This window comes from Rhipicephalus sanguineus, chromosome 9, assembly GCF_013339695.2.
Source record: "Rhipicephalus sanguineus isolate Rsan-2018 chromosome 9, BIME_Rsan_1.4, whole genome shotgun sequence".
NCBI classification, from domain to species: domain Eukaryota; kingdom Metazoa; phylum Arthropoda; class Arachnida; order Ixodida; family Ixodidae; genus Rhipicephalus; species Rhipicephalus sanguineus.
This window is the reverse complement of record NC_051184.2, coordinates 22227740-22242818: the sequence shown is the minus strand read 5'-3', so window position 1 is coordinate 22242818 and position 15079 is coordinate 22227740. Positions and strand designations below refer to the sequence as shown.

At 45.5% G+C, this 15079-nt stretch overlaps 1 protein-coding gene across 4 annotated transcripts in view; it reads left to right on the top strand.

The window, feature by feature from the left end:
- LOC119404743 (uncharacterized) overlaps positions 1-15079 on the top strand; it is a 153672-nt gene that overhangs the window by 124045 nt on the left and 14548 nt on the right. For all 4 annotated transcript variants that reach the window (XM_049418999.1, XM_049418998.1, XM_037671411.2 and 1 more), the window contains exon 14: positions 2449-2677. In XM_049418999.1, the coding sequence (XP_049274956.1) occupies positions 2449-2677 (229 nt within the window). The remainder of the gene's footprint in view (positions 1-2448; positions 2678-15079) is intronic.

Sequence of the window (15079 nt, the reverse complement as noted above, 5' to 3'; positions counted from 1 at the left end):
CAAGTCATTGCACAGGAGCGATTAGGGACAGCTGTCGACACGCGGTTTATCCGAAGGCAGGCACTGCATTATTTTACATGTCTGCTAAGAACGCTGTTTTGCTTATGTTCGAAGCTTTTCTCATTTCTGCGCATGCGCCGCGAGTTTTGCGCGTTAACTTGTCCCTCATGCCTCGTTTGACTCCCCGTCGTCGTCACCGGAGTTGTTTTTTGTGCGCGGATCTTTTTTCTTGTTTTCGTTTCTAGAACAACGACACTATTCTTTCGAAGAGTTCGGGAACGAGCAAGCAAAGCCATCAAGCAAAGAGCAGCGGGATAAAGGGTTGAGAAGAACGTGGTGGAGGAACTCTGTAGCGCGAGCAAACAAACAAGCAAACAACAGTGTTCCCCCGGATAACAGCTTAACAAGAGCTGAAGGGCGCATGTAGCAAGCTGCCGTTGAAATACGTTTCTTTTTTTTTAGGATGGTGGGGGGAGCTAGCCTGGGGGAGATGTGAGGGGCATGGAGATGCTCTCTTGCTGTGCATTGTGCCAGTGCAGACGATCGGTGTTACTGGCGCTGTATGTAGAGCAGCTGTCTCAACTTGATTAGTGAAGAGATCTTTTTATCACTGCAAGACCTTGAAACGCTTAATATTTAGTTGCACAAATGACGGCGAACTCTGGTGTTCTCGACCGCGAGTATAACTTTGTGAATTCGGTCTCCGGGTCCGCTAAGGCCATCTCGAGGTTCCATCAATCTGCCTGGTATTCATTAAGGCGAAAGCCTTAGATGCCTCGTCAAATGCGAACATTGACCACCGGCGTCCCTCGCCCTCGGTGTCAACACGAATGATGCAAAAAGTTATCAGCACGCGATGACGTCACCCTGACGTCCGATCGCCAAAATTTGTGACGTCATCATGGTGTCACTATGACGTCACATGACATAGCCTCATGGTCAAAGGTGGACCGATCCCGGAGGCACTGCATGACCACGTTGGATGCAGAAAGCTTTCGAAGGGGCGGGGAAGGGAGCGGAGTGATCAATACAATCGACTGAGAAAAGGGGGATGGCTTTCGCCTTCGAGTCGTCTTATGCAAATGCGTAAGGGACCGTCTGACATTTTTAAACAATGTATGGGACTGCAGCAGCAACCTGGTTAAACCTAGAGTGCAGTAAGACTAAGTGCTGGGCGAGCTGGTACACAGTTCATCTAAGATGAAAACCAGCGAGCTAGACGCATACACAGAAAAGTTGAGTATGCTGCGCATTTCTTTTTTCTTGGGTAAGAGACTATAGCTCACTGGGTTTCACATCAGTACAAAGAGGGGAGAGTCAAAAAAGGGAAGAAGGAGGAACTGACGCTCACTTCAGTGCCACCCTGAGACATTAGACTCCGACACGGTGGTCAAGAAAACCAGGCAACACTACGCGTCTGCACTCGGGCCTCTAAACGACGGGTGATTTGCGTAAGAGGCCCTGGTTTGTTCGCTTCGAATTTGTGCCTAAGGGCCCTCTTAAGTGCAGCTCTGGAATCGCAGCTATTTGATCGCAGCCTGTTCTTCTCTTTTATTTTTGTTACTACGCGCTACTACCTCCGTTATTGTTCTTTTGGCTGTTGTTCCATCTCTTCTTTTTTTTTTTGTCTTCTTACGCGTGTACATAAAGAGGACTTTAGCTCATAGCTATTGATTTCTGGCGCCTAGATAGGTACAGACATTGTAAAGGCCATAAAAGCTGGTACATTTTTACATAGTCACCTGCTGTTAGTTAAAGGTGGCAGTGCTGGGTTGAGCAGTAGTTTATGTTTTAAGAAAATAGATATAGACTATTTTACGGATGGTTTTCGGTGCCGCCATATTGGGCTGTTAACCTTGCCGTTTTGTATCTTTAATAATTATGATGAACAGTGCTACGGTGGACGTGCATGCCTTAAAATGGTTCGGTTGGTGCCTTCGACGTTTCTTGACCTTACAAATCCATGTCGTGATATACAAAAACAAGAAAGCATTCGTTTAAGAGCCCAAGGTGACGGCGCCCATATATCTCACGTAAAATTGTCTATACAGCGTTTTTTTTTCACAATACTGATTCCTAATCATGGCTTACATTATATCTGCTCTTCTAAATCTACATCTACAGAAGAATACTGTGTTAAAGGGGATACTTGCGTGCAGGGTTTGCATGCAAGGTGAGGATTTGCATGAGACTACTGGTGGGTGACAGTTATGACTCCTTTTGGCAGGCTAGCTCCGTCCACAATCGATGTTTCCACATGCAATTGCGGTCAAGGGCCCAGCAATATCAAAGGCCTCATTGCAGTGTTCCCTTTAACAGTGGACCGTACTGTACATAGCATTTTCATCCACTGACAGCGCGTCTTGACTCGCGCATATGTGTTGCTGGCTATGGACAAACGCCACCCTTTCGTGACGTCACTATTGTGATTCCTCGTACTGCCACCAGGTGCTGTGTCAGATCCCCACGGGCCGACGCGAGGACGACATCGAAACGGTGACGTCATTCGGACGCCGTCGACGGAGGAGCACCGCCGACGCCGTCCCGATGCCAGAGTATGAGCTACGCCGCAGCACACTCACCAAGAAGCTGTCCGTGGTGGCCGCTGAGTTTGGAGTGGGCCAGCAGTCGCAGGACATCAGCTACGCGTTTCCGGTCACGGCACCGACAACTTCCGGTACGACTTCACTAATCTGTTAAGCCACAAATGTTGATTGGAACAGGAGAGGCTGTCTAATGAGTGATGGAGAGGTTTGTCGGTGAGGTACGCCTATCACGTTACTCCAGATCGGTTACTTCAGGTTGGTACTCTGTCGAAGATATCGCGACACATAGGGCACGTACCACTAAGTCTGTGTAAGGACATATGAAGTTATACAGTACAGTTCATAAGTGCTCACACGAGTTTTTTTTTTTTTTTTTTTGCCATATCATGGCAGAAATTTAGGAGAAGGTGATGGCTTGAAGGTATGAATATCCTTGAGCTAGGGGTGTCGCTAGAGCCAAGGTTTCGACAAGTGGCCTTGTCTTCTTCAAGGAAGCAAATGCAGCCTTGAAGAAGACAATAATAATAATAATATCTGGGGTTTAACGTCTTGAAGAAGACAAGGCCACCTGTCGAAACATAGCCTCCAGCGATATCCCATGTTCAAGAATATTCAAATCTTTCACATGACATTTTTAGATAGGATACGATTCTCGAGTGTGTCGTACTTAGGTGTTCTGGCTTGCGAATTTGGGCAGTGGGCTTATAGCTTGTGTCGAAGGAACTTTCGGGTATTTGGATGTTTTGGTTAACGCTTTCTTCTTGCAAAAGTGTAAGTGTCAGGCCAGTCTTCATAACTATAAAAATGAGTCAGCGCAGAGATTGAGCCCTTATGAATTTTTCATTAGGTCGGTAAATTAATTTAAACATTTGTTATGCAATCATGCGGTGGTCATTATTCACTTGAGAGCTTTCTTCTGACAGAAAGAAACGTGGATTTCCAGCAGTGTCACTGATCAGCGTGTTGAACTTCTCGTCAAACCTTCCGGTGCACTTCTCTAAGAAATTATATTATTTTTCATTATATCTCTCCTAGGAAACGAACTATACATTGTGTTTGGCTGTTACGTTTCATGTCGTACCCGAAATATAATCACTTCGTTGCAGTGATGGGTAATTGTAGAAAGTAAGCCGCCTCTCCTAGTGCAGTTGCTGTGACTCACGAAGGCTGAAAACCGAACCGACTCTCTATTCTGCTGAACAGAACTCGCAGCATTGTAACGTAGGCATGACTTAGCATAGTGGTCTCACAAACAGAAAACGTGAGCCTCTTTCTAACCTTACGCGGTGACAAAAATTTCAGTTGCACCTCATAGCCTTCTAAATTTTATGCAGGGAACAGTGAATTTCATCCGTACAGTTCTGTTGCAAGAACTACTTTTCAACGGAACTATATGAAGCGAGACTCGGTTCAGAATGCAAGGCGACGTTTTTACTGTCAAAAGCTCGAATGCAGAAACGAAGCTCAGCGAAGGCACGTTCTGCCAACAATACGAGGTGCGCATATAAATTTGCACCCTTCTTTGATCTCAAGCGTATGACTTTGAGACAAGTCCTTCTTCCCTCGCCAAGGCATTCATGCCGCAAGCACATAACCATCACTATTGTTTCTTTTATAGGATATAAAATTTTTACCCTCTATTACTCTGCTTTAGAGACTTGGGAACACTCGCCCTCCACACCATACATGGTTGAAGAGAAAACTCACAGGGTTTCAAATGCATTCGCCTAAGACTACTCCAAGGCGAAAGCCATCTTTTTCCTTTTCTTCTCAGCCGATGCATTGATCCCCCCCCCCCCTGTCCCCTTCGAAAGCTTTGTGCCCCTAAAGTAGTTTTGGATTGCCTCCGCGATCGGAGACACTGCAAGCTTTCTGCACTTCACGTTGTTTTGCACTGCCTCCGGGATCGGTCAACCTTTGACCAAGCGGCGATATCATGTGATGACGTCGTTATGTGACGTCATAGTCTGGCGATTTGTGAATGGCGGCGTCATCGCGTGACGATCATTTTTGCATCACTCGTGGGACACCGCCGATGGTCAATTTTCGCTTTTGATGAGGCATCTAAGGCTTTCTTTCGCCTTACAAACTATAGAAGGGAGCGTCACTATGCTTTAAGATTGTCACGTGACGTTCCCTGCTAGTTCTCTCACTTCCTCCATAGCACCACGTGACCTTCGCACGTGTCAACGCTGGAGGCTATAAACACGCGGTCATCGTCGCAAAATCTTAGCTTTTCTTTGTGCATTTGCGTTGATCTCAGTACACTGCTCCGTTTTCGGGGTGCGTTCGGGGTAGTTATATTTCGCGATAGGACACGTGGACTGATATCGCTTGATCTCTTGTGGCATTTCGGGTCCAAAAGTATAAATAACGAAAAAAAAAACGAACCAGCGAGACATCAACCGCCGACCGATAGTCGATGTGGGAATTTGAATACCGCGATCGCTGATTTCAACGCTGAAATCCAAAACTATTGTGAACAGCTCACCCCCGGAAGGTGCGTTGCGCCCTTTCTTTCTTTCTTTCTTTCTTTCTTTCTTTCTTTCTTTCTTTCTTTCTTTCTTTCTTTCTTTCTTTCTTTCTTTCTTTCTTTCTTTCTTTCTTTCTTTCTTTCTTTCTTTCTTTCTTTCTTTCTTTCTTTCTTTCCGCAGGCAGAATGCCATTGAAGGGACCGGTTGTGCGCATGGCCAGCTGTCCACGTATTTGGGTGCGACGCGACGCGAGCAGTGCGAGAATGGCCTTTTAAGATAAATCCCCCTAGTCACGTTTCGGATGGATATGCGCGCAAAATTTTGATTCAAGCTTAAGAAAGCAAAAAGATGAAAAAACAAACACAGGAACAAACCAAACGTCAAGAAGGCTCGGCAACTCGTCTCTAACCAAACTTACTTTTTTATTTTATTAATTTTCTTTCGCGTCTAGCGAAGCTTACTTTGCATGCATGCACAATAGCACAATAAATGCATTTTCGAGCGTAGAACCGCGATGAAATGTGCGAACCCGACGCATTTCCATTGGAAAACTGACGACTTCTTTTATTCAGCGGTGGTCATGCGATTGCTGTCGTTCGGCCACGTGGGTAGCGTGCTAAAGTTTTCGCCTGGAAACCGCGCTATTTTGAGAGCGTTCTGAATTGCATTTGACACCCACCGCAGGGGCCTATAGAATATGAACATCAAATTGTGATGAGCCTGAATATGATCGCCTCTCTTCCGACGTCTGAGTCAAGGGATTGACTGCCGCTCCGGTTCTTTCGGGTCAGAAGACGGTTGGTGTGGCGAGGGGAGTCAAGTTTCTGAAACTGCTACTTTCACGCGCGTGGCCTTAGATCTGATATAGCACAATCGCAGCGCCTTCCAGAAAGTCTTTTTAGAAAACCTTTCGAGAGTCGACACGAAAGTGACACCGATCTCGTCAAGCAAACTCGAAGAACACGTCTGTTTTGTAAAGAAAATTTGCTGGATTCCCATAAATGTCTGCATCAGCGTGACGGGAAAGGTTAGGATCACGGTGATGAGGAGCGTAGCCAGTAAATTTTTCTGAGAGGGGGGGGTTGGTTCAACCATCCTTTATGTATGGTCGTGCTTACGTTTGTATGTGTGCATGTGTATATGCACATGCAAAATTGCAAAACATCGGGGGTGGGGGGGAGGTGCCCCTCCCTGGCGAAGCCAATGTTGTTTAACAGCCATAGCTATATATATATATATATATATATATATATATATATATATATATATATATATACACACACCTATGCTTACGTAATAGTAGGAAATTGCAATAATAAGCTTCGTAAAGGCGGCTTAATCTAGTGCAGTTAAGCTCAAAGTAAGCGCTCGATCATAACTCTCCATTAAGCCTAACGCGCAGTTAAGGCCAAAGCATGGTTAAGCCTAAAGTGTGAAGTGTGAAGATTCTGGGACTATGCGCCATCGGAAGTTTTTCTTCCTCTCTTTATTATGGGCCTCTATATTCGAGTCCTCTCGCGCAGCGGTTCCTTCTTTTTGTTTTATTATTTATTTATTTATTTATTTATTTATTTATTTATTTATTTATTTATTTATTTATTTATTTATTTATTGCTTTCATTTTAACCTCTTTTCGGGCTTAACAGTGCGGGAAAGTTCACCTCGGCGAATCCGTGGGCTTCTGCGACTGTTCCGGGAAATAACGCTTCTTCCGCATGCCAGAGCATCCTGCGTCAGTCGGAATGCAAAGAAGAATCTCGCCATGATATTCCGCTCGCGCATCGCTTCAGCTGGTGTGAAAGTGTGCGCAGCACTCTCGCAACAACGCTCAGTGCATACCGAAAGAAGCGTCACTTTCTGTATAAAGTGCAGCTTTGTGCTGCTATCAACAGCTATATACGTGCAGCTTCGTCCGACTAAAAGCGTGCAGTACTGCGGACGCTTTAGCTATCGCAGTCATGCTCATACACAGACGGTAAGACAGCATTCAGATAATCGGTGTGTAGTACACAAAGCTCATCTACTGTTTGGCCATTGGTGCTAGCTTTATGCTTGGCAAGTTGGCGGGCGTCACAATGTTTAGACATTCTTTTGATAGTGCACGTAGGTACTGTAGAATTAGCTACTTAACATAATCAGCATGCTTGACTATACTGTGGCGTCATGTTGTGGCAGTGGGTATCCCATTGTGAGTCGACACTCTACAGTGTTCGTTCACCGGTTATCTGCTGCTTGCATCGCATGCTTGTGGGACTATAGTGTGCTAAATTACAAAAAATGTTGAGAAGTGAACTCTTTATGATTTGGGAGTGCTACAGTGGCTTGGGATACCAAGAGTTGCTTGATACTTTCCCGTGCGAGTTGGGATTTGGAAGTACTTGTACTGCTGCTACGATGAATGACGTTCTACGAGCACATTGTCAATGTTCAACGTTATTTATTTCGCACGCAGTTCAAGCAATGAAAAGATATGATGCCCCCCCCCCTCACGTACCTAAATACCTAAATAAAGAAATAAAAGTAAGAACGCTTCGTAACATAGTCAAACGCCACCATATACGCCCGCTAACCATATATGACAGGAAAGAGCGAATCGAGCCATTGCAGAAAAAAAAATATGCGGCTGTTTTTGACCACGGAGACTCTTCGTGTTTGGCAGGCAGTGGGCGAGCATTTTTTCGCGTTGCCAAAAATAGATTCAATCTTGTCAGCCACGATAGGAATCTGACACTATATTCTTGGTATTTGACCGGCTGCGGTTCACTAGCAGTTATGGTGTTCGACTACTGAGCCGAAGGCCGCGGGATCGAATCCCCCTGCGCGGCGGCCGCATTTCGATGGAGGCAAAGTTCTAGAGGCCCGTGTGCTTAAATTTAGATGCATATTAAAGAACCCCAGGTGGTGTAAATTTCCGGAGCCTTCCGCTACGGCGCCCCTCATAATGATATAGTGGTTTTGGGACGTAAAACCCCAACAATTAATATTATCTTTCTTGCGCTTCGCACTATTATGTGACTATATCTGGTTACACGCTTTTAAAATCATGCCGGAATATCGCTTGAACAACTGATCTTCCAGCAAAAATCCCACTACAGAGCTATATAATACTATACTGCCTTCAGGAACTCCAAATGCGAGGAGTTAAGCGAGCAAGCGAAGCGATCCACGTATTTGCCTAAACTTGCTTCTTGTGGCCTCGTAGGCGTAAGGGACCTCGAAAATTTCTCATCTCATGCAAAATATTCTAAATGCAAAAATTCTCTCTGGTCACGCTCTATGAGCAGAGAAAATCAATCAATCAATCAATCAATCAATCAATCAATCAATCAATCAATCAATCAATCAATCAATCAATCAATCAATCAATCAATCAATCAATCAACTCACTTATCCGCAAGTATAGTTTATAAATGGATGCTACAGCGAAAAAATGCTTTCTACAGTTTGGCTAGTCTTTAGCAATCATTATGTGGGCCAGTAGTTTTAACATATTGACATTAGCAGAGTAATATTAAGCAATTTAAAACAAAAGCATCATATAAAGGATAAGAAAACGTTGAGCAATTCAAAAGGTGACGTGGTAATTACAAAATAGTGAACGTGAACTTGGTGTGGCTGAGAATGACGACTAGAGTATCAGCAAAGAGAGATGCCGAGCAAGCTGAAGGTAAAAAATTCACGTCACAAGAACGTGCGAAGCCGCAATCGCGAATATTAGACAAATCCTCGTACCAGCCGTCATCTCTATAAAAGGGAACAAGAGCAGCACGAGAGTACTCTCTAGCTTGATAACTGACGCCACAGGAGCGATGTGTGAAACAAGAAGCAGGAATATTACGCAGATCTACCTACCTACTAACCATCGTTTCATATGGTCAGATGGGACGATCGCAGCGTCAGTATTCCTGAGTACAGTTTGCTAAAAGTTTCATGTTTAAACGGCGTTTGCGTTGTCTTGACATCTTTCTTGTGTGCGTGTTCGCGCGCCCAGTCTTCTGACATGAATGCCTACCAACTAGCGCAGCTCTCCGTTATTCCTTGCTAGAAGACTCTGTAGCCTCACCAACGCTGCACACATTTAAGAACGGAAGCGTACGACCCGTCATGCGTACTTCTACGTGTTGCTTCTATTCGTTGCTTATACCGTTCCTTCCGCAAGAGGGAGTTGGTTGTGAAAGACTCGCGTGAATATAAAAGGCGGCTGATGTGGCATTCATGACGCGTGCCTCTATACGCCGTCTCTTCGCTCGGGGTCTCTTGGGAGAGGCGCATCTTCAGTGCAAATTTCATGCTTCTTACCTTTTCTTGACCCCCCCCCCCCCCCGCCCCGTTGTTCTCCTCGTCCCTACAAGGGAGCGACTGCAGCGGCGGTATAGAACGACTCCAGACTGTGTTGCAAGAGACATCTCTCTGAGTTAATATGAATGTCGTCACCCGAAACGTATGCTTGATTGCTCACTGTTCTTTTATTGATGCATTGTTTGTTGTATTCGTTCTTTCTATTCTAGCGTAGACTTGAGTAGAAAATAAAAACCCTCTTAGGAGCGGAAATTTTCTGAACAGCAAGCTCAAGTCTTTATTTATTTTACAGCGAAAGCTGTTATGAGATCATTTCACCGGCCGTTTTTGGTGCCGTAGTTGTCCGCCGCCGCCGCCGCCGCCGCCGCGCCGCCGCCCGCTGCCGGCCGCCGCCGCCGCCGCCGCCGCCGCCGCCGCCGGCCGCCGCCGCCGCCGCCGCCGCCGCCGGTGTCCGTAACCAGTATCGCTCGAAATAAGAAAAAAAACTAAATAAGAAAAAATTCCAGGATGGAACGAGGTTCATACAATGCGAATTGCGCAACGAGTAGGTTGTTGAATGCTTCCAACCCATTACAAAGAGCTCTGCCATAATTCTTCATCGTCATCACGCACATCATCAACGAAGTACGCATAATGCCTTACATGCGTTTAGCAGGTACCACGGCTGTCTGTAAAATGACGAAAAATGGCACAGTGCCTACTGCCCTACTTCTCAAAAATTACAATGATTTATAGCGTAGTGGGTTCCTCGCAAGTGCACTTCTGTTGGTTGCCAAGGAAGCCCATAAGGCTCCCATGATCCATTTCCTCAGGGTCTCAATAAAGTCAATTCTCTCTCTCTCTCGCTCTACGTTTCTCCGGTTAAAGTGTGTTATAAAGCGTGGTGGGACAGTTAAATAACGACCGGGCGTCACACAACATGCATTACGTAACTAGTGGGTCGTTTAAAGCTTCCAACCCATTACAAAGGGCGCAACCATAATTATTCATCGTCATCAACCGCCGCATCAACAAACTGCACATAATCGCTTACATATGGTACCTGGCTTCTTCGCAGAACAACGAATAATGTCGCGCTGGGTGCTTCCAAACTTCCCAAAAATTACGCTTTGTGGCGTAGTGGGTACGTTGCTAATATACCTGTATTAGTAGCCACAGGAGAGTTTATAACGCGCTCTAGAAAAGCCGCTCTTCCAGCTTTCGCTGCGACTGTGCTGCGCTTTCCGCGCAGGCCTGGCGTTTTTTTATTTTTTTTTACGCACGTAGCCACTGCGCTCGCTACCTGCTCTTGCTCATCAGTTCATGTCAGCGAACCTGCGCTAGAAAAGCGCAAATACTAGTAGTGTTGTTCAAGCCTTTGTGTATTTTGCAACCGAAAGCTGTTATGAGATCACAACAACAGCCCATTTTGGTGGCGTAGTTGTCTGCCGCCGCCGGTGTCCGTAACCGCCGTCGCGCACAATGAGAAAAAAAAATATCCATTATCGAGGGGGATTCGAACCCAGGTGCTCTACGTGGCAGTGGAGTGTTCTACCACAGAGCTACGACGGTGCTTGCAACTCCGTCGCAAAAAGGCTGTATACAGGCTTCGTGTCGGGCAAGGAATCGTGTTCACATGCAATATAGCGTGGCAGAAGAGTAAGAGAACGACCAGGCCTCACACAATGCGAATTGCGTAACGAGTCGGTGGTTCATAGCTGACCACCCTTTACAAATGGCTCAGCCATATTTCATTGTCTTCAGGCACAGCATCAGCAACGTGTACATAAAGCCTTACACTTGTGTAGCCGGTATCTCGCCTCTCCGCCGAATGATGAATAATGGCGTAGTGGATATTTGCCTACATGCCAAAATTATGTTAATTTATGGCGTAGTGAGTACCGTGCAACTGTTTGATTTGAAACTGTGTTATGCTGTATTGTTCATAGTTCTGTCCCCCCTATGTAATCCCTTCGGGCCTTTAGGGTACTTGAATAAGTAGATAAATAATAGTTGCCCCATTAGAGGTTATAACGGGCTCTGTGCTGCGTGTGCCATGCAGGCCAGGCGTTCTTTATTTTATTTTATTTTTTTTAACAGCCGAAATGTTTAAAGCCGACGTGAATCCCTGGGGATCCGTCGTCCGTACTTTCTAGCCTAGCTGTAATTAAACGCTGTAAGAAGCGGGTGCACAGCTGCGCTACTTGCAAAAAAAAAAAAAAAAAAGAGTATGAAACGACTCAAGAGCAGAATTCCGAACCACTAAGGCCCAAGTCACCCTAAAACAAAACGAAGAGAGGTAACGAATTATAGTCGTGGAAAGAGCAACGCTGATCAGTGTCAGCTGCGACTGCTCGGCTGTTGCTAAACAATGCCGATACCTTCGGCACATTGAAGAGAACGCGCAGACCGCTGACGACAGCCGCAACAGAATGCCTTTTTTAGAGATTCGTACGCATCCCTTGTTCACCATCTTTTGTTCAGTCGAAAAAGAAATCAAAACTTTCTTGTATCTATGGGACCATTGTTCGCAATCTTTTGTTCCCCTGAACAAGGGATGCATACGGATTTCAAAATGGCAGTCTTGATTGCTACGATCAGCGATCTGCTTTTGCCATAAAAGTGTTTTACATGACTGCACGGTAGAACTTTCTATACCCGACTTCAATAGTATAAAGTTGCGTGCGTTGCTATGGAAACAAATAACATATTAGAAAAAAAAACGTGGGTGATTCTGTCGGCTTTTGTTCGGTTGCACTGCACAGCTCCTCCAGTAAAAACAGCCTTTCGAAGGCAGTCGATATGACTTGTTGTCTGCACTGGCTGCATTCCTCATCTAGCTGTTCTTGCACGTGCGAGACTTGGGTGGCGATTGTTAGGAACTATATTTAGTAACGTGCTCATAACAAAGCGCTTCAGTTGCGACCAGACTCGTTGTTCGTTCTCCAGCAGACCGCAATAAGTGTTCTGATTCAAGTTCTGCAATCAAGTTATCAAAGAACTTGATTTCTTGATACAAACGCGGCAGCGCAGACATCAAGGTGTCAGAGTGTCGCTCTTGTTGATTACGCCTCTGCATGACGGTATACACTGCGGTGAGTCTGTGGGAACAGGTAGACAGATGTCGATGCTGTGAGACCACAATTTATATATTTCGTCTGGAACCATTTACACAGACTCGAACAAGAACACGCGCGACAGTCTCGTTTGCTTCGTCGTCGTCGTCGTCTTTTCCTGGTCGGATTCTTGTAGCCCGCGCTCGTGCTCTACAAGTCCGCCAGCACGCTTGGGCTATGAGAATGCACATATGCAAGGTTCTTTTCGATGAAAGCTATTTTTTTGGAAGTCAGCTCTTCGCCCTGTCTTGTCCATGGCCCCGCGTCTTCTCGGTGGACTGAAGTTTCACTATGTATCCGTACCAACACGCCCAATTGGGTACCCTGACAAGTGTTGTGTGACTTGGACTGAAGGAGAAACTATGTCAGAATCCCTGGTTTCCGTCTCTGGGACACTTTGACGGCTCTACACTTATGGGGCGTTGTCGTGTCGCTCGTGACAGCGTGTAATTCAAAAAGGCATTTGAATTCCTCGTTCTTACTTCACTGGAACGCATTCGTATGGCACTTGATCGTAGGAGTCGAGATAACAACCACCTTGCGTTGCTTTTCGGCTGCGGCAACTAAGGACCTCATATTCGTACTTTGTTTCTTTAGTATTTAATTCAGCGATGAAAGATCATAAAATAATCTTAAATTACGCGCAGCTGTTGCTCATAAGCGACTGCCTTACTGAAACGTTCCGCGCGTATGTCATTCCAATAATTTCATGTTTCCTTACGGAATCAACACAGAGTCCATACGTTTTCGGAATAGTTGTCATATATGTCCGTAAGAATTTTACAGAAACATGCGGTATTATTGGAATGGGATGCGGACCGCCTCAACAGAGTAATTTATGTGCGCACCGCTACTTGTCTTTCTAAGTGGCACACGTAGACGTATGTAGTACATTTGTTAGCCTGCACTGTTCGTGTCTTTTCGCCTCATGTATGAGAAATCGGTCACTCAGCGTTTCTGCTTTTTTTTTTCGCTGCCTCTTGAAATTGACGACTCTAGTGTCGCTTGCCTTTCGCTTTGTACAGAGATACAATGTAGACAAGCGAATAGTCACGTCGTGCACTCTAATGAAGAAATCGGGTGACCCAGAGTTCTATCTTTAGAGCTGTAGCTCATAAAACAAGCCGGTCATAAAACGGCCAACAAGCGTCGTTTTTACAGCGGTCGCTGCGAAACCTTGACCGGTTCAAAGTTTTCGGTTTCTCTCATGCCGTTTGCAGGCACAGCGGCAGCGTACGGCGCATAACCGCTGCCCGCTGTGGCAGCTGGACATTCGGAACGTGCCATAAGCGCTCTTGAGTGCGTGGTCGTAGCGCGCAGGTGGCGCTAGTGAGGCACCCAGTAGCGTATAGCCAACGAGAAAGAAGCTATATGCAGGGTTCGATCCGGTTCCCGCTACTGGAAAATGATTCCCAGAGGAACGCCATATAAGCGACATTTCTTCCACTCGGTTCTTTTACAACCGCCATGGATTCCATAAGAACGCGCGTTTTTACGCTTGGGTAAAGGTCGGCATATGTGGGACGCATCGAGAGGTACAATCTCGAATAACGAGAAAATGCGCTCGAGTTTTTTTTTTTGTCTACTTTCTCGAACATCTCGCAGGACGCGGCACCACCACTCGTCCTTAAGAGTTCTCCGTGAAGACGACTCAATCTAGAGGAAGAAAGCTCCGAAGCACCCAGCGCCTCCTCCCTCCCCTCCGAGAACCACCACCACCCTACGGCAATCGATTCTCTCCTTATATATACTACTACTACGTATACGGGACCGAACTGGCGACCGAGATAGCTACCCCCGCGCGATCCGAACGTTTTTCATCCCTTACGCTCTTCCTGTTCGGAGAACGGTCAAGCTTTCCTTTTGTCTTAGACCAACGCGACGCGCGACGACTTTTCAAAATTTTGTTTTATATATCCAAGCTGCGCCGCTTTCCACGTATGCTGCGCGTTCGAAAAGAAGACAGCCGAACGAATATATATATATAGGTATAGACTTAAAAGGGCCTCTTCTGCCTTGAGATGAGGCGGCTCTGGACGCGGGAATGTCTTTTCGTCCTTTGATTTCTCTTTTGAAACAGGTCGCGGTAAAACTTTCGTTTTTGTTTTTTCGAATTTTCATTTACTTCTTTGTTGTACTTCACCAATGGCCACACCTTCTCGCAATCTTCATACACCTTGATCAAGGACGGCCGAAAGCCGGAAAAGAAAAGGAAGATAGATGCATGCGTTCCAGCCTAAGCGTGATGCCGTCTCTCTCTCTCTCTCTTTCTTTTTCGAGATGAGACAGGAAGAATATAGTGTAGTATACTGTCTGAGAAATTTCTAGGGTCCGAAGTCCAGTGGAGTGCGTCTTTCTTTCTTTCTTTCTTTCTTTCTTTCTTTCTTTCTTCTTTCTTTCTTTCTTTCTTTCTTTCTTTCTTTCTTTCTTTTTTTCTTTCTTTTCTTTCTTTTCTCTTTCCTTCTTTCTCTTTTCTTTCTCTCTTATCTTTTCTTTCTCTTTTCTTTCGGTCTTTCTTCTTTCTTTCTTTTTTCTTTTCTTTCTTTCTTTTTCTTTTCTTTCTTTCTTTCTTTCTTTGTACTCGTTCTTCTTCTCTTCCTCTTCTTCATCTGCGCAAGTTCAACCTTGAGGAAGGAATAAAATGCCGCACGACTTCACCGATACT